The following is a 24,104-nucleotide window of genomic DNA, read 5'->3' as shown; positions in this document are numbered from 1 at the left end:
TCTTTTTAAACAGTTATGACTTGCATGAGCTTATAGTTTGAATTATTACTTATTCAAACCTGCAGGCACCCCAAAATAGCTCTAAAAGACTCAAGTTGCATATTTTCTCTCAGGGGTAGGCCCTCTGGCTGGATGTGCACATTGCCATACTGAACTGCTGTTCTAGAGCAATTCAATGCCCTGTCCACTCCTGTAGCTTTCTCTTACATAATCAGCTAAGCAGGTACTTAATATAAAAGAATTATATTGCTTAGTCTGATGTTTTCTGTCTCCTGATCTCAAAGGTACCACTCACTGAGGATTACATATGACTGACTTCTCACAAACCCTACTCACATGATTTATTATGAATTTTGATTATTATCCATATAATCAGTCAATCCATCTTTGTGTTTTGCAAACCTGTTTGTTTCAAGGACACATCATGTAGTATGTAGCCTGTGCTTTAGTAGGTTTTGCTGTCTTTCTATTTATTGAATGTTCTAGGGTTCTTGTGCTGTAAAGAGGTGATACTCTGCTACATGTACAGGTCTCTTCGCTTCTTTTTCTTAAACAGGAAAATGATCCAAATCTACTCTCTCCTTTATATTATACAGCCAAACAGCATACAGATGCATGCACTTCAATTACAAGTAAAGATGAAAGGAAGGCCTGAAGAACTATGTGGAAAAGCTGAAACATTATGTCAAAGGAAAGACAACAGAGCTGTGTAAAAGCTGTCATTAACATCAAAGCTTCTCTGGAGAAGATGAGTAGCTGAAATTTGAGTCTAATGGAGAACAAGCAGTATTGGGAGTATACAACATAGTCCAATACAGAAAAGATTATTTTCTGGTTGTTGCAAGGAAATAGAAAGCATTATGCAACAGTGATACTTGGAGATCCCTTTGAGTTAGCAAAGTCAGCAAGTCTGCTTCTACATCAATATCTACTCTTGTCTTTTGTTTCACTGAAAAATTTTTTTCACAATACAGTAAATACCCATCTTTGAAGATCACTAGGCTTCCACCAAAACTAAGCAGTACCACCTCTGAAACTTAAACACATTATCACTCCCATACAGCCTATACAAATACCTAGAATTATTTAAGAATACCATATTCATGGATTGTGTGAACAGCTTCCAGCATATTTTTCCAATAGCTCTTTCGTTCCAATGGATCGATGTTTTTTTTCTTTTTGAGCCAGCTATTGAGATCAATATTTCCGCACTCCATTACCATGTAGATATGATGCTCAGTAATTTCACTAAAAATAAATAAAAATACTTATGTTAAAATTTAAGGCAACTTCTTTGTATAAAAAGATACTGGTTTAATAAAATTAGCGTTTACTCACTAGCCATAAAGGCGGATGATCTTATCACTATGTTGCTGCAGTTTACTCAAATGAGCAATTTCATTTTTATAACTCTCAACAGTCTGTTGATCAGCTTCCTCTAGATTCACATATTTGACAGCATACAGCTGCTTCTTTTCATTCAGTACTTGAAACACCTGTAAAACAATATCAGTTAATAACTTCATTCAATCCCAGTTCTGATTTACCATGGCCCTTCATCTCGCCATAGCCAGAATTTCAAAGGAAAAGCGTACCTTTTTGAAAGGAAGAAGCAACACTACATTTAGAAAGAAGTTCATACAAGTCAGCATGAAGAAAAATTAAGAAGCCACCAGTTACAACAGAAACAACCCTCTATCAGAAGCCATCTTGGTACCACATTATATTTCACTAGGCGTATTTGATCACAAGTCTGAACTGTTCCTAAGATGAAGCATGCAAAATTACACTTCCCACAGAGGTAAGGGTTTGACCTGCCACTGCACATCCATTTCGTCACACCAAGATGATTTGGAGGTTAGACCACATGGCACATGAGAAGGGGCTGAGAGCACTGAGTCAATCCAGTCTGAAGATGAGAAGGCTACAAGGAATCTTATTGCTGTCTTCAACTATTTAAAGGGAAGGTATAAAAAAAGACAGACTCCTCTTGAACCATCAAAGTATGAGAGGCAGCATGCATAGCTAACAAGGAAAATTCCAATTAGATATCAGGAAATTTTTTCCACCATCATGTAGTCAAACAGGGGAACAAGTTGTCCAGAGGGGCTGTGAAATCTCCATGCTTGGCAATACTCAAAAGTCGACTGCAAAAGACAACAAGCAACCTGCTCTGTTTAGGCCTTGCTTTAAGCAGACCATTAGACCAAGAGACACGCAGAGGCCCCTTCCATCCTACCTCATTCTACAACTGTACGCTGCCAACACAGGAAGCTTTTCCTCCTGGAGGTCCCTGCTGACTGGAAGCTGGCCAGCGTTATTCCAATTTACAATACGGGCATGAAGGAAGACCCAAGAAACTACAGAACTGTTGGCCTAACTTCAGTTCCTAGAAAAATTACAGAGATCATCATACTGGGTACTGTCAAAAGGCATTTAAAAGAAAATGCCATCACCAGGCACAGTCAACATGGGTTCATAAAGGGAAAGCCCCATTTAACTAACTTGATATCCTTCTACCATGAGGTCACCCACCCAGTGGATGAAGGGAAGGCAGTGGATGTAGTTTTTCTGGGGTTTAGTAAGGCTTTTGATACTGTCCCTCACAGCATCCTTCTGGACAAGTTGTCCAACTGTGGAATGAATAGGTGATCATTGTAGGTCCCTTCCAACTGAAATATTCTATTCTATTGTTATTCTTCTCAATTTACTACTCTCTGGATTAATAAAATGATGTAAGATTCTTGTTTGCCTCAGTCTTCACTGGCAACCTCTCCTCCCATACCTCTCGAGTGGACAGACTGCAAGACACAGCCTGGGGGAGCAAAGTCCCTCCCGCGGTAAGAGAAGATCAGGTTCGAGACCACCTGAGGAACCTGAACATACAGAAGTCTATGGGACCTGACGAGATGCATCCTGGAGTCCTGAGGGAATTGGCTGATGCAGTGGCCAAGCCAGTGGCCATGATACTTGAAAAGTCACAGCAGTCAAGTGAAGTGCCCAGTGACTGGAAAAAGGCAAACATCACACCCCTTTTTAAAAAGGGGTAGAAAGGACCCTGGGAACTACTGACCTGTCAGCCTCACCTCCGTGCCTGGCAAGATCATGGAACAGATCCTCCTAGAAGCTCTGCTAAGGCACATGGGAGGACAGGGAGGTGATCGCAGACAGCCAGCATGGCTTCACCAAGGGCAAGTCCTGCCTGACCAACCCAGTGGCCTTCCAGGAAGCAGTGACTACAGCAGCGGACAAGGGAAGAGCTACGGATGTCATCTATCTGGACTTCTGTAAGGCCTTTGACACAGTCCCCCACAACATCCTTCTCTCCAAATTGGAGAGATACAGATTTGATCAGTGGACTGTTCGGTGGATGAGGAATTGGTTGGATGGTTGCATCCAGAGGGTAGTGGTCAACGGCTCAATGGCCAGACATGATCGGTGACAAGTGGAGTCCCTCAGGGGTTCATACTGGGACCAGTACTGTTTAGTACCTTCATCAATGACATAGAAATTGGGATCAATACAGGCTGGGGGATGAAGGGATGGAGAGCAGCCCTGCGGAGAAGCACTTGGAGGTACCAGTGGATGAAAAGCTGGACATGACCCAGCAATATGCACTCACAGCCCAGAAAGCCAACCATATCCTGGGCTACATAAAAAGAAGCATGGCCAGCAGGTCGAGGGAGGTGATTCTCCCCCTCTACTCCACTCCAGTGAGATCCCACCTGCAGTACTGCATCCAGCTCTGCCATCCTCAGCACAAGGAAGACATGGACCTGTTGGAGCAGGTCCAGAGGAGGGCCACAAAAATGGTCAGAGGGCTGGAACAGCTCTTCTATGAAGACAGGCTGAGAGAGTTGGGGTTGTTCAGCCTGAAGAGGAGAAGGCTCTGGGGTGACCTTATTGTGGCCTTTCAGTACTTGAAGGGGGCTTATAAAAAAGATGGGGACAAACTTTTTAGCAGGGCCTGTTGCAGTAAGACAAGGGGTAATGGTTTTAAACAAAAAGGTAGATTCAGACTAGATATAAGGAAGAAATTTTTAACCAGGAAGGTGGTGAAACACTGGCACAGGATGCCCAGAGAGGTGGTAGATGCCCCATCCCTGGAAACATTGAAGGTCAGGCTGGACGGGGCTCTGAGCAACCTGATCAAGTTGAAGATGCCCCTGCTCACTGCAGGGGGGTTGGACTAGATGACCTTTAAAAGGTCCCTTCCAAACCAAACTATTCTATGATTAAGATATTGCAACTTTTAAAACCAATTTCCTATCTCTTATAACACACCCAGACTGTTTCTTCTATCACTAGAAAGCACTCAGCTTGATTGCTCAGTATCACTTCAGTTCTGTCAGTTTCTGCATATGCAAACATGAAACCAAAAGAAAAGTAGGCACAAAGGGTCATAAATATAAGCCAAGTTTAAATAAATATGATTAGATAAATGTGTTTAAAATTTTGAAGTCTAGACATATGGGGATTTTTAAACAAAATTCTAGTGCTCTTTTCCATGACTATTTACTGGATTGTAAGATGCCTGAAAACCAATAAAGTATACATGCTGTTGACAATAGTTGTCACTTTTTAAGATAGCACTTCTGCACTCCTCAGTTTTGCAAGGGAAGCCTATTTTAAGTGAGTATGGTAATTGCACCATGAGAGCTTGAGCATCCTCCATCCAAGTAAGCTACTGATGAAATGGCAACTATCAAATATTTTTAATTAAAAAATTGAAAAGCTATAAAACAAGGTCAATCTTAAGTACTTATCTCAGATACTTAAAGCCAGTTCAGGAAAATCCATGCATTTAAAACAAAACACCAGATGATTTAGTGGACTGAACTTAAGGGTAAGATTAGAGATAGTTCTAAAACTAGCTCTAACTAAAGCTCTCTGGGCAATTTTTGGCAAGTCAAAAAGATACTTTAAAAAAAAAGAGAGAGTTTTAAATAGAAATGTTATCATTGAACTTAAGGATCCAATTTATATTTCGCTGCATGCCCCAAAGTAACCATTTTACTTTCTGTGTGCTGCAGACTAAGTACTACGTAGGCTGTTACTGAAGATTAACCAATGAGTGCATGAATCAAATTTCCCTTACAGAAATTCTTAGGCTGTCCCTGTGACTAATACAGGTGAAGCAGAGGTGTGGGAGACAGAAGAAAGCCAACAGAAGAGAAATCTAACTCACACAAAACTGGTTATGTTGGTTTTGTTATAATTCTTTATCTTCTGAACAAGAGGTTTTGCCAAAACTGTTTCCCAAGCTCCTGTGACCCCAAATTTCCTTATAAAAAGCAGCTAACTGTGCTTAACATGCTGTAATAATTGAAGCACCATTTTCATAATACATTAATTCAGTTGTTATTGCAGGCTATCTGAACACTCAGATAAAACAGCATTGTACCAAATGTAATGTGTGCTGTTTCTTCTGCATCCATGAGGGAGAAAGTCTAAGCATAGCATTAAAGTTACAAATTCCTAGATTCTCTGGGTCACTCAAACACTTTGTACGTGCTAGTACTACGCACTCGTTATTAGATAACTTCAACATGTTTGTTTACAATACAACTACTACAGTGTAAATGAGTGACTGTCTAAAAGGATAGAAGAGCATCTTACCTTACTTGAGCCTCCACTACCTATTTGCTTTAATATTGTATAAATTCTTCCTTTGATGGCAAGACATTCATGTGATGGTATAGAAGCTGGAACCTGTGTACATACAGAAAAAGCTAAGAAAACATTGATATACATGCAGTGGAACTTGGTAGAGCTCTACTTTTTATCAAGTTAATATGTTTTAAGTTGTCTTGGTCTTTCTGAACAAGATGAAGTATAGTAAAGCTAAGCTTTAAACATGTCTTGAAAGCTAAAGATCCCAATAGCAGAAGTATTTGTATAATGATCATCACTTGGCATGTTAACATCACTGAACTCTTATAAAAGATACCAATGCTTTTCACCCTGGAAATCAAGAAAAGGGTGTTCTTTTTAAGGCTTCTCAGATCATTAGAGACACCTCCCTCTTTACAGATAATGTTGGAAGCTTTGTTTAAATCCAAGACACTTTCAGTCACAGCATGCAACTAACTTAGAGCTGTACTCAAATCACCTATTTTATTTGAAGTTAACTACTAGCTAGCAGACTTAAGTGCTGTGAAGCTGAAACAGCCTGTCTTGCCCGTACCTGCTATACCAAACTGTAGAACACCCACAAATTTTAAATGTTAATCCTCTGGTAGGAAGCTTAAACCTATCCCCCAATTCTGTCTACAGTTAGGAAGATTCCTACCTGAATGTGCAATCCATCTAAGGTAATCCATTTTTACATGATTTCAGGCCACTACAAATGCATCAAAATTTGTGAAGTCTAACAAAATGCAGAATGAATGCAATTCATTCTTTTACCTCCCTCAGACTCTTATGATTTGCAATGCACACCGCTTCTCTTTATGGGTACTCCACTGTAGTGTGTAGTACAACTATAAAAGCATAGCAGAATAAAAATAGTGACTCTAGTTCTTGTCTCTGTCATGAAGTAGAATCTGAAACAGCTTAGATTTCAGACTTAAAGGCTTCAGGATTTTGACACAACTGAACTGATTTTTCAAGAGATGACTTATTTTACCTAAATTCAGAAATACATAAGAAGAAACAGTTATTTTGAGAATAAGCAATACAGACTACTTTCCATTACTCATCCAGGAAGATGAACAGCAACTTTAGATTAAAAAAATATACATACATGCATATATTTAACAAAGTAGTCTCCAGTGAAAATATGTACTGAAAAATGGCAAAAGACAGCCTAAAATCATTACCTGCAAGCCAGCTTGATTCTGAAATGGAGTTGCTGGAGTATGTGGCAAGAAATATGGGAGCTGGCTGTACGGAGTAGAAATTTGACATCCTGGTAGAAAGTTGTTCTTTACAACTGGTGTTCTGAAACTAAAGGAAATTATGAACAATATCTGCATTTAGTTTTATATTTTTAAAGATTATTCTAACAACAAAGTTGAACTTTTCAGTGCTGCTTGAAAGTTAAACACTACTGACTAGCAAAAACCCAAGCCTCTGCTACATTCAATAATTAGCATTAAGACCACTTCAACTTCTTGACTTTGAAGTCCTTTAGAAGTACACTTAAACTATAACATACTTAGGAAACATTTCTTAAAACAGTAATTAAATCCCCATCTTCAGATACTAGCCAGCACTCTGCATAAACTGGAAAATGAAAGCACCATATAACTGGAAGAGCTGACCATAAGACAGCAAGATAGTCTAAGCCACAGTCAGTTTTCTTTAGCTTATTGTTCTTTATTCAAAACTTTTTTAGATGAAGAGACTTTTTTTTTTAAAGTGAGCATATTGAGACAAACAACTTCAAGGCAATCACAAGAGGTTTTTTGAGAACTTTAGCTATGCTGTATATTAGCAGAAAGATTGTGTATTTCAGAAAACTAAAGATTGCAAGAAACCCTTTATGTTTTTTTATTTGTTCCCTTGATATATCTACCATATATTTAGTTATATTACAAAATAAATGTTTTTTCCACAGTATTTACAGAAACTGATGCTAAGATTAGAACTGGATAAGAATTTATATGCCTAGGACTTTTTTTGTAGAGAATAAAGTGACAAAAGTTGGGAAAAAAACCAGTCAAAACCAGTCAAAAGCACGGTTCTCACTGAACACAAAAGCACTCAACAATTCTGCATGTTTACCACGTGTCATACATACTGTGTGTAATGAGAATTTATTTTTTAAAAATTTACATATCACAAGTTTGAAAGAAACAAGAACAGAATCTATTCAAGGACTACTTTTATCAAGGCCCATCATGAGATGATGTGCTTCATTCACTATGTATATTCTAAATTCTACAGCTACAGAGACAGAGGTCCTACCAACAGGAACAGTGCTTACTCATCATATAGCCTTGACCTATATGATTCATCCTAGAGACTTATAAAAATAGTAAGTGATCATGTAATTAGAAAGATTTATTAACATATGCACAGGGGTTTATGCCTAATTTAAGACTGCATGGATAAACAAATGCTAGCATTTCCTAACTTGAGTGCTCAATTCTGCAAGCCTCTAGATTCCTTACACTTTTTTTTTTAAAATAAAACCCAGACATCTGCATCATGGGAACCAGACTGATACACAGTTATAAATTTAAAAAGCCTGTCAGCCACAAACAGCAAGGCATCCAGAAGAAAGTGTCATATAGCAGGGATCAGAGAAAGAGGTAAATGCTGTAATAAGGCCTTCTTGATTTGATGTACTTCCAAATGCTGAAAAGCTGACAGGGAAGACAAAGTTCTCTAAATGAAATCTGAGTCTTAGAAGTCAGGCATTTGACATCAAGCATTGGAAGCACTCAAATCTAGTTTGCTATCTGAACAGAAAAGCTTAAGAAACCCTGCTGAAAACTGCTAAAGTCTTTCCAGAGATCGACTACCATTTATGAGTGTATAGCTCAAAGAAGTAGCTTACCAGTCCATATAATCACTATATGTGGTGCTTGGTGTTCCACAAACATGTGATGGATCACTTTTCTTAGAAACAGCATCTGGTGGTGATAATCCTTTTGAAATGGAATGACCAGATTGTTCAAGGCTCGATTGTTTTACCTACAGAGGGCAAAACAAGGTATTATTCCACAAAAGGAGCCACAATTGAGAACACAGAAATCATTTTTTTCAACAAGTAAAGGCTGCTGCAGCTAGAAAACCACTATGTGTTCTTGTTACTTTACCTCTCTGTAGCAGCTTTTCTGTGTCACTTCTTGACTTGGCCATTTTTTTCTGGCATTAACACAGTTTAGTTTAATCTGATCCAATTGCTTTCTGTAGCTTTCACCAGAACTAGATTGTTGCTGTTGACTTTCCAGACTCCTTGGCTCTGGTATCTTCAGCTCCTGATGCTGTATTTTATTTTCTGGAAGAAAAAAAAAGGTCAGATAAACACTTGATATTTAGTACTTGAAACAGTTTCTGGCAGATTTATCCCATAGTTTCTAGAATAATTTTACCTAATTTTCTGTATCAGAATAAATGAACACAGTTCACTTACTGGAATCAGGCATTAAAAGGCATTAATGTAATCTTCAGGATTCATATTCCGTTCAGTGTAGTGATATGGCAACTTTATTCAGAATCTTAGGACACTACTATATCAGTAACAGAGATACAACTATTTCCTTCACCAACGCACAGAACAAGATCATATTCATAATTTTTACTACAACATCCTGGGACACTGAGCAGGTTTATAAAGCACTGAAGATAAGTTTACTGCAATACTTCAAATCAGAAGTCTGTTGTGTGTGACAACAGGCAGCCTACAAGCTGTAATGACTGAAGACAAAGGCATAAAGGGAGAAGGCATGCTCCATCTCATGGCTCCTTCTGCAGACATGATAGGACATTGAATTGGTAGAAGATTGCAGGACAGGCTGCAGATAGCACAGACTAAGAATGCTCCTGCACACGGTCATTCAGTTTTCTTTTCCCATGACTAGAAAGCAGTATTCCATGCCAAGCAGAAGCTGAGTGCAATTCAGCTACCAAAGGACTGAGCTAGTACAACCGGGATCTCATCTGGAAGCTTGAATGAAGCACAAACAGGGACAGTAGGACCCGAAACCCAAACTGTTCCCAATGCAAGTCCATGGGAAAGATTTCGCACGGGGTTGAGGGCACACTGAAGTTAAAAAAAAAAAAATCACCATTTTTCAAATGAAATCTTTTTCTTTCCTATAATATGTAGGTACATATATAATCCTAAATCCAGATCTTGCAATATTAGACATTTTCACTGGATTTCTTGAGAAAGATCAGAAATCAGAAAGCCATCTAGGGAACTAGATTTCTAATGAAGCACAGGATTTTCTTTGTGGGTTTTGGCAGGGTGGATGTGGGGAGGGTGGGTTGGCTTGCTTGGGTTTTTTTACTACTTTCACAGGTACCACAGTAAAAGATTAGTACACATATTCCATATTCCACAGTGTTGGTGCTAAGTCAGTAGTAACCTTCTAAATTTTACCAGCCCTGAAATACTTGCTATAAATCTGAGTTGTTTATAACATTTCCCAGAAAGACCACAATGTAAAGTGGTCTCACACCACCACTATTTCTATGTCATGTTTGACTGTTGTGTGAAGTCATCTCTCCATGCATTAGATAAATACATAAGTAGAGCTTAGGTTATTTCTCAAAAACACCTGTTTCTAAAATAAGTTAAAACTCATTCCTCAAAAGTACATTAACACAATGAGAATCTCAGCCATTCGAATGGTAGCAAAACTTAGATTTCTTTAAAAATAAAATTTCTAAAAATTACAATACAGTTAAGGCTGAAACACTATGTTGTTTAAAGCAAAAGTGTAACAGTGCATTTGATTGACTGAAATTCACTAAGTCTCTAAAGAGTACACATTTATTTAGTACAAGTGTCATTCACACAAAGGATTCCTGCAGTACAAATTCATAAATCGGATTGCACTGAGTATATGGAAAGAACAGAGAAAATAATTCAGGGGTTTTTCACAGGACATAGGAAAAGAGGAAAACAATTTGTCTTTTGACAAAGCGTTTTCACACTTTTGGAAAACCTCATAAGAAAGTAACTATGCCATTAAAGAACCTTATTTATTCTATACTTGCCCAAAGATTAAGATGCATGCATATGCTGTGGTAAAACTCAGGTGAGGAAAACACTATATTACAACAAGTTAAGAAATCCCCAGAGTGACATAAAGTTAACATGTACATGGGGCAGTGAAGCTGACCAAAGACAACAGATACTTAACAGTTGAAACCAAGAAAAAGAGAAGCCTGACCAAAGCAGAAGCAATTAATTCAGATATGTGAAGAATCCTAATCTGAGAAATAGTCTGATACGTAAACAGCAGCAGAAAAAGCTAGTTTCATGTAATGGATAAACAGGATAGAAAGCAGAGCGCTGAAAGCAACAGATGACACGGACGTTCTGAATTCAGAGAGAATTGCGGGAGCTTTGCACTTTTTTTTCTAGTGAAAGACAATGTCATGGTCTCACCTTTTTAACCTTACTTCAGCCAAAACAATCTCAGATTAAACTTCAACATAAGAAATTAGAGCTATAGCATCTATAGGGTAAGCTAGGAGCACGCATAAGGAAAGTCACAGGAGAAGCAAACTACTATAATTTGAGTCTGTCTCAAAAAAATCTAAACAACCCCGTCAAGAACATTATAATGCTTAGTTTGAATTTCCCTCAGCCAACATCCACCTTTTTTTTTGGTATAAACTAGCACTGTTATCTGATACTCTGGCAATATTTTTTCTACACTTAGGCTGGCAAGTCTTAATCTGAAACCTTGCATTGTTGCTATGCCAATGCCTATTTATGTCACATGTATTGTAAGAGCTAAGGACATAATGAATTAGCACTATACCGTGGCATTTTACTTCAAGCCCAGCACTCCATACTTTTGGGCAGTGTTGCAATGAGGATTTTTTTTGTGGGTTTTGGCAGGGTGGATGTGGGGAGGGTGGGTTGACTTGCTTGGGTTTTTTTACTACTTTCACAGGTACCACTCAAAAGCCAAATTTTAATTAAATGCTCCTCAATTCCAAGCAGATCAACTTTTTCACTTTTTGAAGAATTTTTTATTTAGCAATGCATTTTTTTAAAAATAAAGAGCTAATTTTCAATGCTTATTCTATTTCAAACTACTGAAACATCACATATTAATAGTTACCTTCTCTTTTCATCGCAAGACTTGCATCCATTTTGGTTTTGAGAGTTATAGTTGAATTGGTAGCCGTTTCTAAGCTGTCCTCATCCAACATCTGCAACTGTAAAGAATTTTTTTCTTGTAAGGACTAAAGAAAACAAAAAGCATCTTAAAAAGAATCAAAGGAGATACCAAGTACAGTGTCCAAAAGACATTTCTTTATGATAATTAATGACCGATGCACCACAAAGGAAACACGCTTCAGAAAACAGTGCAGGGTACACAGACAAGTATTACTGATACTATTTTTAAATCCATCAGTACTCTGAATGTCCAATCATACAGTTTCTATTACAAAGACCTAAATGCTTTCTATTCTTGAATTTTCCCTCAGGGGGCACAGGACATAAAAATGCAAGGCATAGCTCAAAATTAATCTTTACCAAAAGCCATAATTTACAGCTCCATAGAGCACCTAATGAACTCAATTAAGTGGACTTCATTGAATACAGTACTTCCCATGATAAAACTCATGGCTGAAAGAGCTCCTATAGTCAAGATGAAATGTGTTTATCCCCTCTTCATAAATCATATGACAGATGTATTGTTCAGAGAAAGCTCTTAATGCCTGATTATGCATAACAATTTTCAAATTTAAAACCACAATCAATGTTTCTATTCACAATTGATTACTTAACATAAAGGCAAACTCTACCTTATTTCTTTCCTGAATTGAAGAAAGTGTTATTTTTTTCCTTTCTAATACCATAGGACAGCCAGGTAGAGTTCTTGTATCTATTTTAAAGATATTTAGATTACCTGTAAGTCTCCCAGGTTGTATGAGTCACCCCCACTAGATTTCACTTCTGATGGTGGAAAAGGTGCAACAAAGGCTGTACATCTGGAACTGGGTATTTGCCTATTGAGATAACATTGTTAATTATATCACATGCCAACATATAATGTAACGATTGCCTTTTGTGAACCCGATGAAAAACACGGCTGTGTGAAGACTTTTGGCTACAAGTTTCAAATATACAGAAAAGCAGGCACACTGACAGCCCAGTGAGAAACAATACAAGAAATCTCTAACAATGCCACCATCATCCTATGAAATGACAGGTCACTTAATTGGTTGTCTTCCATAGAAAACAGTAATAAGCTACGGATAAGATACTAAACCCCAATGGTGTGTTCCAAAGTAAATTTTGAAATACAGAACAATACTATTATGTGAAATGCATCATCCCACTACTTTCACAGATTCAGAATATTGGGCTTTAACTAACTTCTGAGAGGCTAAGTAAGCAGTTTTCACTCTTTGGTTATGTATTTCTCCCCAAAGTTCCCATTTCTGCATGGATTTAATCACACAGCAATAAGGGAACAAAGTTAGTGTAACAGACTTGATATGGCAGGGCAGGGAGCAGAACGCTTTCTCCTCTGTTTACTTGCAAGCTATGCTACAGTCAGGTAACATGTAGCAAAATACTATTTTCCTTGGCAGATTCTTCCACTGCTGAACAGTTATTCACAATAAAGTGACCATAACGACTTTCTTAATATAATCATTATCATATAGATTATGTTAAAAATGAGGATTTAAAAAAATCTTTTGGAAGTTACAAGACTGCCTTGTATCTAATTTTAGAAACTGGAATACACAAATGTAAAAGTTACTTTGAACAAAATTTATTTTTGCCTTACTCTCCATTTCTTCTGAGCCTACTGATTAGCCAGAACAAGAAACTGATCTTTGCATGCTCTCATACAAAGAATCTGAGTAGTAAGATATGAAATAGGTTATTTCAATTCCTACTGCAACTATAATGACTATTTGTCAAAAATCTGTAGATCAATGTTAAAACATTCTTAACATCTGACATTGCCACTATCTAATAAAAACACTGTTGAAAAGGAACATTGTGCTGTAGTAAACCCAAACACCATACCTCTTCATAACACTAGCTGTAAGTGGTACATCCATCATCTTCACATCATCACCAGCATCAGTTACCAGTTTAACAGGAACCCTCCCAAAGGGGCAAGCCTAAGAGCAAATTGAAAGTTATCATCAGGTATGTGAAGCAGAATGAAAAGTTCTTGAAGCAAAAGATTTTGAAGCAAAATTTTACACGTTACCTGGTTAGATTTGTTTAGTGGTCTTAAGGGATTGTGGTAATTAACTAGAGCATCAAGTTCATGTGACTTCTCCTCCCTGAAGGCAAGAAAAAAACCAAACAAAAAACCACAACACTGTAGCATGCATTAGGTTTTGGTTTAAATGATGTTTTAAGAAATAAAATAAGAAATCAAGACATTACCCAAGCAAAAGTCTGGTAACAGTAGAAGAATTTTCACCAGAATCATTCCTTTTTATGCTTCTGTGATTTCCAGCTAGGCTCTGAAGTCCAGACTCTTGTGTACTTGATACTGTAGGTAAATTAGTTAGAATTATTCAGATAATACTAAAGATTGTATTTGGTTCAAAAGAAAAAAGTGTTCTTTCATAAGTGAAATTTAAAAATACATACATTCGCAGTAATCTAGTATCAATGACATACATCACTTTCTACTGATGTAGACAGATATTTTATGTAATTATATAAGATACATTAATTCAGATAAAAAGAGAAAAAAACAAACACAGACTTACAACCAGAAGGAGCTTTCCAGGATAAGCACAAAATGGCCTGTAACAATTGTTAAATATATTAGCTACTTGTTTTCTACACAGTTATAGTTGTAAACTATGTTTAAACACATAAAAGGGAGATTCAAGATGTCCAAAGACTATCCAAAGCAATTTAACTTCTAACTGTAAAACCTCACTGTTAATCTTATCCTATATGCAGAAGGAATACGAGCACCAAAAACACTGGTTTGAATAGTATCTTGGGGGAGCAAGGAAGAAACCCATGCTTTCAGAACAAGATGATTTTCCAAATCTACATTCTCAAAATAAACCTCCACTCCAAAACAGCATCATCTGAAGGATGCCTCTGAAGCTTGCTCCACAACGATTCCTCAAAAGATTTAAAACTGCTTACATTTGGATTCTTTTGTCGTTCATTCCAATTATTTATCACTACACATAAGGACACCCACACCTAAATAACTACAATAAATACTAAATTAAGCATCAAAACCTAGCTTGTTTCAGAGGTAGTATCTCAAAGGTACAACTGTCTCGACAATCCCTACAAAGACCCTGCTACTAGAGACCCAAGATATTGATAATATCCTTGACCTACCCTGTTGTCCTCATGTTGAGCACTTGCTTTAGGGCTCTGACTTCATTTATGTGGTGTTTCATTTTGATAGACCATTTTTGTGCTACATCAGTTATGTTTCTGTAGATCCATCAGGACTTAAAGGGTGCCTGCAATTGCTACCTTTTTATAACTTCCACTAGAACTGAAAAGGCTGGACGCTTTTGCAATCACAACATGAGTAGGTAAGTCTTTCACAGGCATACCTTCTTTAGGTTTTTCAGTATAATATCTGGAAGGCTGCATACTAAATCCCTAACCACCTACTGTGTCAGGGGTAGAAGACAGGAATCAGGACATCAGAATTACCAATCATCAATTAAACACTTGTTTTTCTCCTTCAGATTCTCCTTCTTGCTCTTAGAAAGAAAGGCACTTTAAATACAGTTTTAGTCACTGAAACCCTAAGAAGCTTCCCAATTTCAGTTGCTAAACATGTTTTTCATACTGACAAATCCTAGGCTGAAAGAAATTTCAAAGTTCACCTCCAAGCCTCCTGACAGAGTTAGGCCACAGACGCAATTCCTTCTAGAGCCAACGCTACTAACCGGTTGAAGAATTTACTAACTCAGTGACTTGTTACCAAAGACATTTTGCTTATCCCTCCACCTCACTGAATCTGCCAACACAGCACTTAGGAGAGTAATCCCCAATTCATATCAGGTAAATTCAACTGCATTAGTCTAAGCAATTAGTTGGGTTAAATTAAACCAGTTGATTTCACTGATAGCAAATTTGAGAGTGGTCTTATAAACCATGCTCTACTGCCAGGTCAGGAAAGATCAAGGTGGGCAATAGCAAACAGTTCATTCACCAGCCCCATCTTAATCCAGCAGAGAATCTTGCTCAGTTATTGAAGATCTGGCAAAAGTTACGTGAAGTTGTACATTCATCTTAAAATTAAATGTTAAGTCAACCCCTAGTCACATTATTAATAGAGCTTTGTGAAAATGAAGTATTATTTCAGACATACTTTACAGTAAGCAGAAGCAGAAATCAAGTTATTTGAAAAGTCATTCTAGAACCTCAAAACCACAAATACACAGGTCAGAACAACATGGTCATCATCCAAACTATTTTTGCCTAGAGGTGAAGAAGGGAAGGTCATTTCTCAGAGAACAACAAATGACCAGAAGTCAGAACACACTGATGCAAATACATCAACGCTTTAGTAACTGCCCATGAACACGCTGTGTTCATGTGTTACAATATAGAAAAGGTAGCTTAATTCTTCATTTAGGGAACATTGTTGAGTACAAGCTATTTTAAGAGCCTTCAGATATACACTAACATCTTAAATTCAGTTATTTTCCTGACAAACCCTTTTAAAAATTGAAATTAATATTTGATTATTCAGGTAGAAAGATCTTTTCCACAATAAAAGATATTTTTTTTAAAGACAGTCAGACACCAAGGAACTTGTATTTTTAAAAAATCAAAGACAACTTATATAATATGATCTTCTACATCACAGAAGCCTTGTTTTCCATCAGTATAGGAAATTTGCTTGACCGATAAACAGAATAATTCATGGCTATACACAGCCTCTCAAGAAATCACAATTTAAGGACTTCTATATACCATTTCTCTTAAGATTTTTAAATTGTGGATCAGTTCATTAAAATTAATTTGATTTTTATTTTGAATACTCCCATGTATCCCTTCTACCTTCAGCCAGCAGAAGATAGACTTCTGACAGATGAACACAGCAGTATTAGCTATTTTTCTAGTCCTTAATTTTTTTATAAACTACTTGTGCCAATAGACTGAACGAAGTTAAATAAAAAAAGACAAGTGTCTCATTATATAATGTAGTTCTAAGTTTTTCTTTACGTAACATTAATACTCATAGTTTTGAATTAGCAGTTTACCAATGCAGTACCATCACCAGCTCACACACACACATTCCACCCTTTATACACAGAAAGATTTTTTTCTCCAAACTTACCACTGGATTCTCACATTCAGTTGGTGATCTGCAATACTGTTATTCCTTCAGGCTGAGAACACTTATCTGCCTCATACTATCCATGACTACAGTTGGAGACTGATCTTAAGGGCCTTTTCCAATGTAAATGATTCTAAAATTATTTTAATGACCTACATTTAAGTATTATTTTTTCCCAATTAAACATATTTGATTGCACCTGGTATGTCAAATACTTTAGATTTCTGTGCATGAATGAAAGAGGAGAAAAAGGAATTAAACCAATGGCTTCTAGACTTGCTGCACAGTTTTTATATTTGCATCACTACCATAACTGCATATAACTTGTCAAAAGCTTTCTGAACAATCTTTTGAAGCTGTGAAGAAATGCATTTACACATACAGCATTCCTGTTTGCAAATAAAAAAGCTTTCAAAAGCAGCTCTTTAAATGCAAATACAAAACAGACAAGACTTAAATGCCTATACACTAAAACAGTCTCTATTGTTCCAGAAGGACCAAACAAATTCACTTAAAGCCAAGTTCACCAATTCAGGCCACATATATCCCTGAGTTTTGAGATATTTCAAGTCCAGTGTTATTTGCCTTTTAAACTTTTATCTTTAAATAGCTGGATTAATACTTGCATTTTTCAAATACTTAATGTTACAAGTTCATATAAATGAAATACTACATCAGCCTACTCTTCCTCCAAAGTTCACTGCTTCCTAAATAGCAAACAGGTTTTTGACATGTATTCCCTTAGCTTTGCAGCACGTAAAGCCAATATCATCAGATAGAAATTGTACAATCCATGAAGGATATTCCACAGGATATTCTCCTGCAGCACAGTACATCAGCTGTGGCACTTACTATGTCTATATCTGATCAGTGGTAAACAGAATAGGACCAAAAATAAATTTTATTAAAAAATTAATACCATAACTGAATATTATTGCAAGTGTTACCAAATGTTTGGTATCTCCCCCCTACCACAACTAGTGTTTCACACAAAGGTTGAGTCAACAGAAGCCAGCCAAATCTCAAACCACGTTCCTGAAGACATATCCCTAGGGAAATGAAATCAGACTAATTCTGTCCTTACACAAAGCAAAAATATAGAAGTGTTAGATATCACTCTTGGAAGAGTCGGTCACATGCACTTCAATATTGAAGTCAAACCATTTTTTGCTCAAGTCCACTCCAAACAAATTTATCTCTTGAAAACTTCATGAGGTAACTGTTCCCTTATTGAAGTTATATACCCAGCAATCAGTATCAGTTATGTTTTATGATAAAGCCAAGAACTTCGATTTTGTACTAATACATGGGTTTCATCCATTTGTAAAATAAATATTAAGTTGAAATGGATTATTTTTCCTAGATTTGGCTTCACTGAAATGAATGCCAGAACTTCACGAACCTGTCACAAGATACACTTCCAAGTAAGCTGTCTGTATAGTTCAGCCTGCATGGTTTAGTTCCAATTCTTCTCTACCACCAGTAGCTCTTATTTCACATTTTCAGCTGTAAGTCTCCATTAGAAAGTACAAACACCTAATGACAGTCAGAGGAACACCCTCTGCAGAGTTACAGAATTAACCATCCTATGGCTCCTGCAAACTACAGTCACTGCATTGAAGATGGAAGCAAGTATTGAAGGAATAAGATTTATAATATAAATATGACTGTTTATTAGATGATAGCAGATTATGAGTTCGTATCTAAAAGGGACAAACATTAGAAAGATATTTTCAATCTAGAATTACAACATGTATAAACTCAAGCAACATTTTAAGAAATTGCAACTACCTGCTAAGTTCTCCTTCTCCTCATCTGAAAGCAACTGCTTTTTTTGTGAATGAAAGTTTTGTAGAGCAGTTTCCAACATTTCTAGTGGAACAGCAGAGCATTCCACAGCTTTCTGAAGGAGCTGCTTACACTTCTTCACATTTCCTAAGTAGTAAGGAACATAGAGTTAGAAATCAAGGAAATAAACAATTACACTGGGGCAACATGGTCTTTTTTTAAAGACATGATGACATTCATGCTGTCTTATATTCACTTTGTATTATTCTCTGAAGCCATTGTTCATTAGACACTTCCCCCTGCCTTAGGCATTCACTTTAAGGATACTGCCTACAACTAGTTACAAGTGAATCACGTAAGTCAATTTTTCACATGAAGTTGAACACCAAGTCACAAAATATGCTTTATGAACCCACAAAACTGCATTCTCAGTATTTTTTAGTGTTATAGGAACTGTAAGAAAATACAACACAAATTCTGAAATCCAGTTTTTTCTGTAGTACCAGCAAGAAGACGACCTTTAGGGACTTTAATTTAGATCTGACCAGATACAAACTTTATTGCATATGCATTACAAAACATCTTTAATGCACTCAATAGAAAGCAAGGTTAAAAGCAGCTGTTGTTAAATCAAACATCATTACTCCAGACAGCACTACAGTTAAGAAAAGAGGAATGAAAAGGAAGGATATTGTTTCATTAGTTTGACACATTACTAAACGCCATAAACGGAGACTGAAGAGAACTGGAGGGAGAAGAGCTGGTGTTTTAATGAGACATATTGAAAGCAATTAATTTACATATATAAGCATGTACACATACAGCTATTAAAAAACCCAGTAACAGTCAAATAAGGAAAGAAGTGTACTGCAACCAATATCTTCTCCTTGGTTTAGAGAGCACCAGGGCAAAATGATACGATGTTTTCTTACAGCTGTTAACGCCCCTGAAGTCGCAAATGACTTTCTTCCTCAGTCCCAAAGCAGCAAAATGTAAACCACTTTTGTTCTTACAGGTGCTACCTATGTACATAATTATTTCTTTACTATATAACAGTATATTTCAGAGCTTCATGAACTCTCCAGCACTCAAAACTCCACTGATTAACTCTAGTTAGATGTCAATATCACCTGCAGTTCAGACTGGGGCAGGAGTGGGGTAATGTATATTAGGAACTTACACTTAAGTAACCTATTTTAAGAATAATAAATGGGTGATGTTGGACACTGACACAAGGAAACGCCAAAGTAAGATTGGCTATGATTTAATTTAAATTTTGTGCATATTAGTTATGATTTGTTTCTTAATCATATAATCAAATCTATTTTTCTCCCAAATCTTTAGCAAGTGGATAGGCTTAGTATTTCTTTTCAAGAAACCTTAACCAGCATTCTACCTTTGGCTATATTTAGTAACCACACATTGCTTCAACAAGATCTGCTACTCAAAATGAAACTAATTCCACCTAGTATTATGTGCCACATTGAATAAGAAATAACATGACACCAAAACACCTATGTGAAAAATGAACTGCTCCATCCCCCTTAACGGAGGAGGAACCAAGGCACAAAAGTAAAACCAGAAGCATCTGTGAGTTTCAACCAGTCCATTTCATCACATACAAAAAGCCTGAATGATCCACCTAGGCATAAGATTTTATACAGCCAAAAGTAGAGTTTTATTTATGGTCATGAGTTCAGAGCAATTCACCACAAATCTGGCTTCCAGTACACTACCCAAGGCACACCAAAAATAAGGAAGAGACAGCTCCTCATCTGACCTATTTAAATGAAGTTGTATTCAGCATTTAAATAAAACCAAAACAGAATGGTACCTTTATTGTGTCACTCCATTTTCAGGTCATAAATATTCAATTTGTAAGGAAATCAATATCAATTTGTCAATCATAATTTCAGAATTGAGCTTTAGGTCACAATTTTGCTCAATATAGGGAAGTGAATGTATAATTAACTTATCCTTCTTAATGAAAAGGGAAATACAGATTAATCCAGAAGCAACTGTCAGGTGTGCCAAAGCACTGCTGAAATCACCGGGATGCGGGAGTAACAAAGCACTACCTTTCTCCTTTCCCTCTGGCCTAAGCTGGACACGCTCACTGAAAAAGAAACAGCACTTCTTAAAGTAACATACAACTTGCATTAATCCTCTCTGAAACACCCAGCAGGGACACTATAGCACCATACACATTACCAAATGTCAAACAGAGCAGCTCAAGGATAACAGATACCAATCAGAGAGCACACTGGAGGTAAAACAAAGCCAATCATAAATGGCTCATACCTTTGGTATTAGGACTTCATTTTAGGTTGACTATTTGCTGTCAGAGAAACTATTGCATGAACACATCCCATAGCTACGGGGTAATTAAATTCATAAGTGATTGTGATAGAAGGATGAATTTAGTCATTGGTAAACAGTACTAACATTTCTACACTTTACTTAAATTACACAATAGGCTTTGTTTATTATACTTATTTGACAATATCTTTATTATTGCAGTATTACTATTTTATTATTTTTTAATAAGCATACGTTGCTCACTGAAATTATAAACAGTAGTAAAAAGTAGCTAATAAATTCAACACTACAAGTTTATATTAGAACAAGACCAGTCAGATAACTGACTCATCTGAAACAGAGAAACTATGGAATTTCAAGTCACAAATATGCAGATTTTTGCCTCCTCCTCCCCATCCTGGGGAGGAGTCAAATTCAGTATCCTTCCTCCATCAATTATTTTACATGGCACGTATCTGAGGGGGATTTCCACAGCCTTTCCTGCTCCATTACAAATAAACTTATTAAGAAAAACTGGAAAACCTGAGAAGACAAATGAGTATTTACTTACTGATTTTAATAATACGGCTCTGCTTCATGGGACACATTTTGAACATCTAAACTGTATTCCAAAATACAGTTAAAAAAAGTACTTGACCAAAAGTCTATTTTCCACTAGTAGTGGTTTTCTCTATAAACAAAAGTACATGTAAAGAGGAATAACTAGTAAGATGTATTCAGAATCCAGAGTGTAGAATAGACAGTTTAATCTCCTTTATTTATTGTAGTTACTTTTGGGGAGAATTTCTCATACTAGGCAGTATACAACAGCTTGCATGATACTGACAAAAGCCATGAAGAAAAACAAACCACAAAAAACTCAAAATATATCCACCAAGGCTTCTTCTTTCAAAGAAGAAAACAGCTTTAATGAATGCGCTTGTCTTTCTGCATAGAGCAAGCTGTTAAAGGGTGGAGATAAACAGGGTGACATAGATCATTGCTCAGATCACCCATGGAAAGAAGATTAAAAAAGACACCCAAAAATACAAGCCTGTGGGTAGACAGCACAGCCCTACTACCAAGTATCAGGACCACCCCCCCTGCACACAATAGGAAAGAAGGGACATAAGCCCAGGAGAACTTTGTGGACTACTGGCCCAAAGTATTGAAGACCTATTGTTCTAGATATATTATAGCATAACATATATAGTCTAGAATAGTCTAGAGGCAGAACTGAAAGAGCAAAAGAAAAAGATCAAAGAGTTTAATAAGTGAAGGAAAACAGGGAAAATAAAAAACAAACAAGTGATGCAAAGGCAATCATTCATCACCTCCTACCAGCAGACCAACACCCAGCCAGTCTCCAATCATCTGCTACTGTGTGAAGACTATCCCCTATTTTTTTATTGCTGAGCATGAAGCTATATGGCATGGAATATCCCTTTGGTCAATTCAAGTCAGCTGTCCCAGCTGCATCCCCTACCAACTTCTCGCCCACCCCCAGCCTTTGGGCAGAGGAAAGGCCAAGCAAGAAATAGAAATCCTTGACACTGTGCAAGCACTGTTCAGCAACAGCTAAAACACTGGTGTGTTATCAACACTGTTGTAGTCACAGACCTAAAACACAGCATCATACGAACTGTTAATAAAATTAACACCACCCAAGCCAGATGCAGTACACCAAGGAACAAGTTAAAGAAGGGAACCTTAAAGAAGGGAACTAGAATTTTTAAGAGACATTATCACACTCATATCAGAATGGCTTGCCTAAAACACTGTTGTATGGTGACATACAGCAAAGACTACCATTCTATTTTGAATACTGACAAACTGCCCCCTCCCCAACTGACTCCCCATGATGAACATGGCATCTATGATACTGTCAAAGAAGTCAGTCCATGGCATTTATGAAGCAACAGAAGATATGAACTATCTCCACCATCCCAATATGAATGTTCAACAATGGAACGGGAAACAGAAGAATCAATTGAAATCAAATTGCTAGCAACTTAAGAACCTGAGTGGCAGAGAAAAAAGTAATTGGACCAAATTGCACATTTGCAGTATATTTTGGGTTAATAAAAACCACACAAAGAATCTACAGTTGCTGTTTGGAAGGAGCCAGAATTTCTTCCACAAGCAAGTTGAAAGTATCTAAAGGGAAACTACCGCCCAAATTTGAACATCATTTTTCAACTGAACAAGAACCTTACGCATATCTTCCAAGTAAGATCTAAGCTTAAAAAAACCCCAAACTGAAATCACTGTCAATTTTCATCTTGTTTGAAAGTTATTTCTAAAAAGGAAAAACCTATTAAGAACTGTGCACATATTTTCATTAAAAAATGAACACACGTGCTGTCATTAAATTTCAATCAAAAAAGAAGAAAAACCAGATTTTTCTTTTTCTGATTTAGTACCCATCAGTTTCCTTAAGAATTATGTAACAGGGCAGAAGTTTAAAACAACAAAACCTAGAACACCACAGAAGAACACCACCAAACAATTTTTTCTACACACCTTGTGATAGCTCAAACTGTGCAAAAGCCACATGCACAAAAGCAAATTTCTTGCAGTTCAGTCTGGCCAGATGAAATTGGTCCCGTGCCTCCTCTGGATCTTGAAGACTGTAAAGACAGCATATCAACAGTTACACAAGGTAAAGAGCCTGAGCAACAACAATGAAGTTCCATGTGCTGGGTGATGGCTTTAGATAATTCTGGAAAAGTAATCCATCTATAGCTGAAGTTTTTCTTCTTCCTTAGAGCCATCAGTGAAGTACAAATAAACAAAGAGTCTTAAAAGCTGATAATTGAAAGATATCAAGCTGACCCTTTACAAAAGCCAGAATATGCTCAAACCTGAAGAGAAAGATTAAGGACTCATTCTTTGTCACTGCTTATATTATTCCTCAAAATATGTAGATATTGTCCCTCAGAATGCCCACTAACTTGTACAGAACACTCACCATAGCCCTTCCAGGCTACATGCTAACACTATCCAGAGAAAAATCTCCATTCTTCTAGATGCATCCACTCCTATACTAAGGAGGTTGTAAGGCAG

At 36.9% G+C, this 24,104-nt stretch overlaps 1 protein-coding gene across 2 annotated transcripts in view; it reads right to left on the bottom strand.

The window, feature by feature from the left end:
• Positions 1–24,104, bottom strand: part of TTK (TTK protein kinase) — a 40,132-nt gene that overhangs the window by 5,399 nt on the left and 10,629 nt on the right. The window contains exons 5-17 of one of the 2 annotated variants that reach the window (XM_069804729.1): positions 23,562–23,668; positions 18,744–18,887; positions 14,057–14,165; positions 13,875–13,950; positions 13,685–13,782; positions 12,552–12,651; positions 11,757–11,880; positions 8,769–8,950; positions 8,507–8,643; positions 6,822–6,948; positions 5,620–5,712; positions 1,339–1,496; positions 1,097–1,248 (exon numbers count right to left, since the gene is read on the bottom strand). In XM_069804729.1, coding sequence (XP_069660830.1) covers positions 1,097–1,248; positions 1,339–1,496; positions 5,620–5,712; positions 6,822–6,948; positions 8,507–8,643; positions 8,769–8,950; positions 11,757–11,880; positions 12,552–12,651; positions 13,685–13,782; positions 13,875–13,950; positions 14,057–14,165; positions 18,744–18,887; positions 23,562–23,668 — 1,607 coding nt within the window. The remainder of the gene's footprint in view (positions 1–1,096; positions 1,249–1,338; positions 1,497–5,619; positions 5,713–6,821; positions 6,949–8,506; positions 8,644–8,768; positions 8,951–11,756; positions 11,881–12,551; positions 12,652–13,684; positions 13,783–13,874; positions 13,951–14,056; positions 14,166–18,743; positions 18,888–23,561; positions 23,669–24,104) is intronic. The other variant, XM_069804730.1, reaches the window with a different exon arrangement.

Source organism: Haliaeetus albicilla, chromosome 17 (assembly GCF_947461875.1).
Source record: "Haliaeetus albicilla chromosome 17, bHalAlb1.1, whole genome shotgun sequence".
Taxonomy (NCBI): domain Eukaryota; kingdom Metazoa; phylum Chordata; class Aves; order Accipitriformes; family Accipitridae; genus Haliaeetus; species Haliaeetus albicilla.
This window is presented reverse-complemented; position numbering and strand designations above follow the sequence as displayed.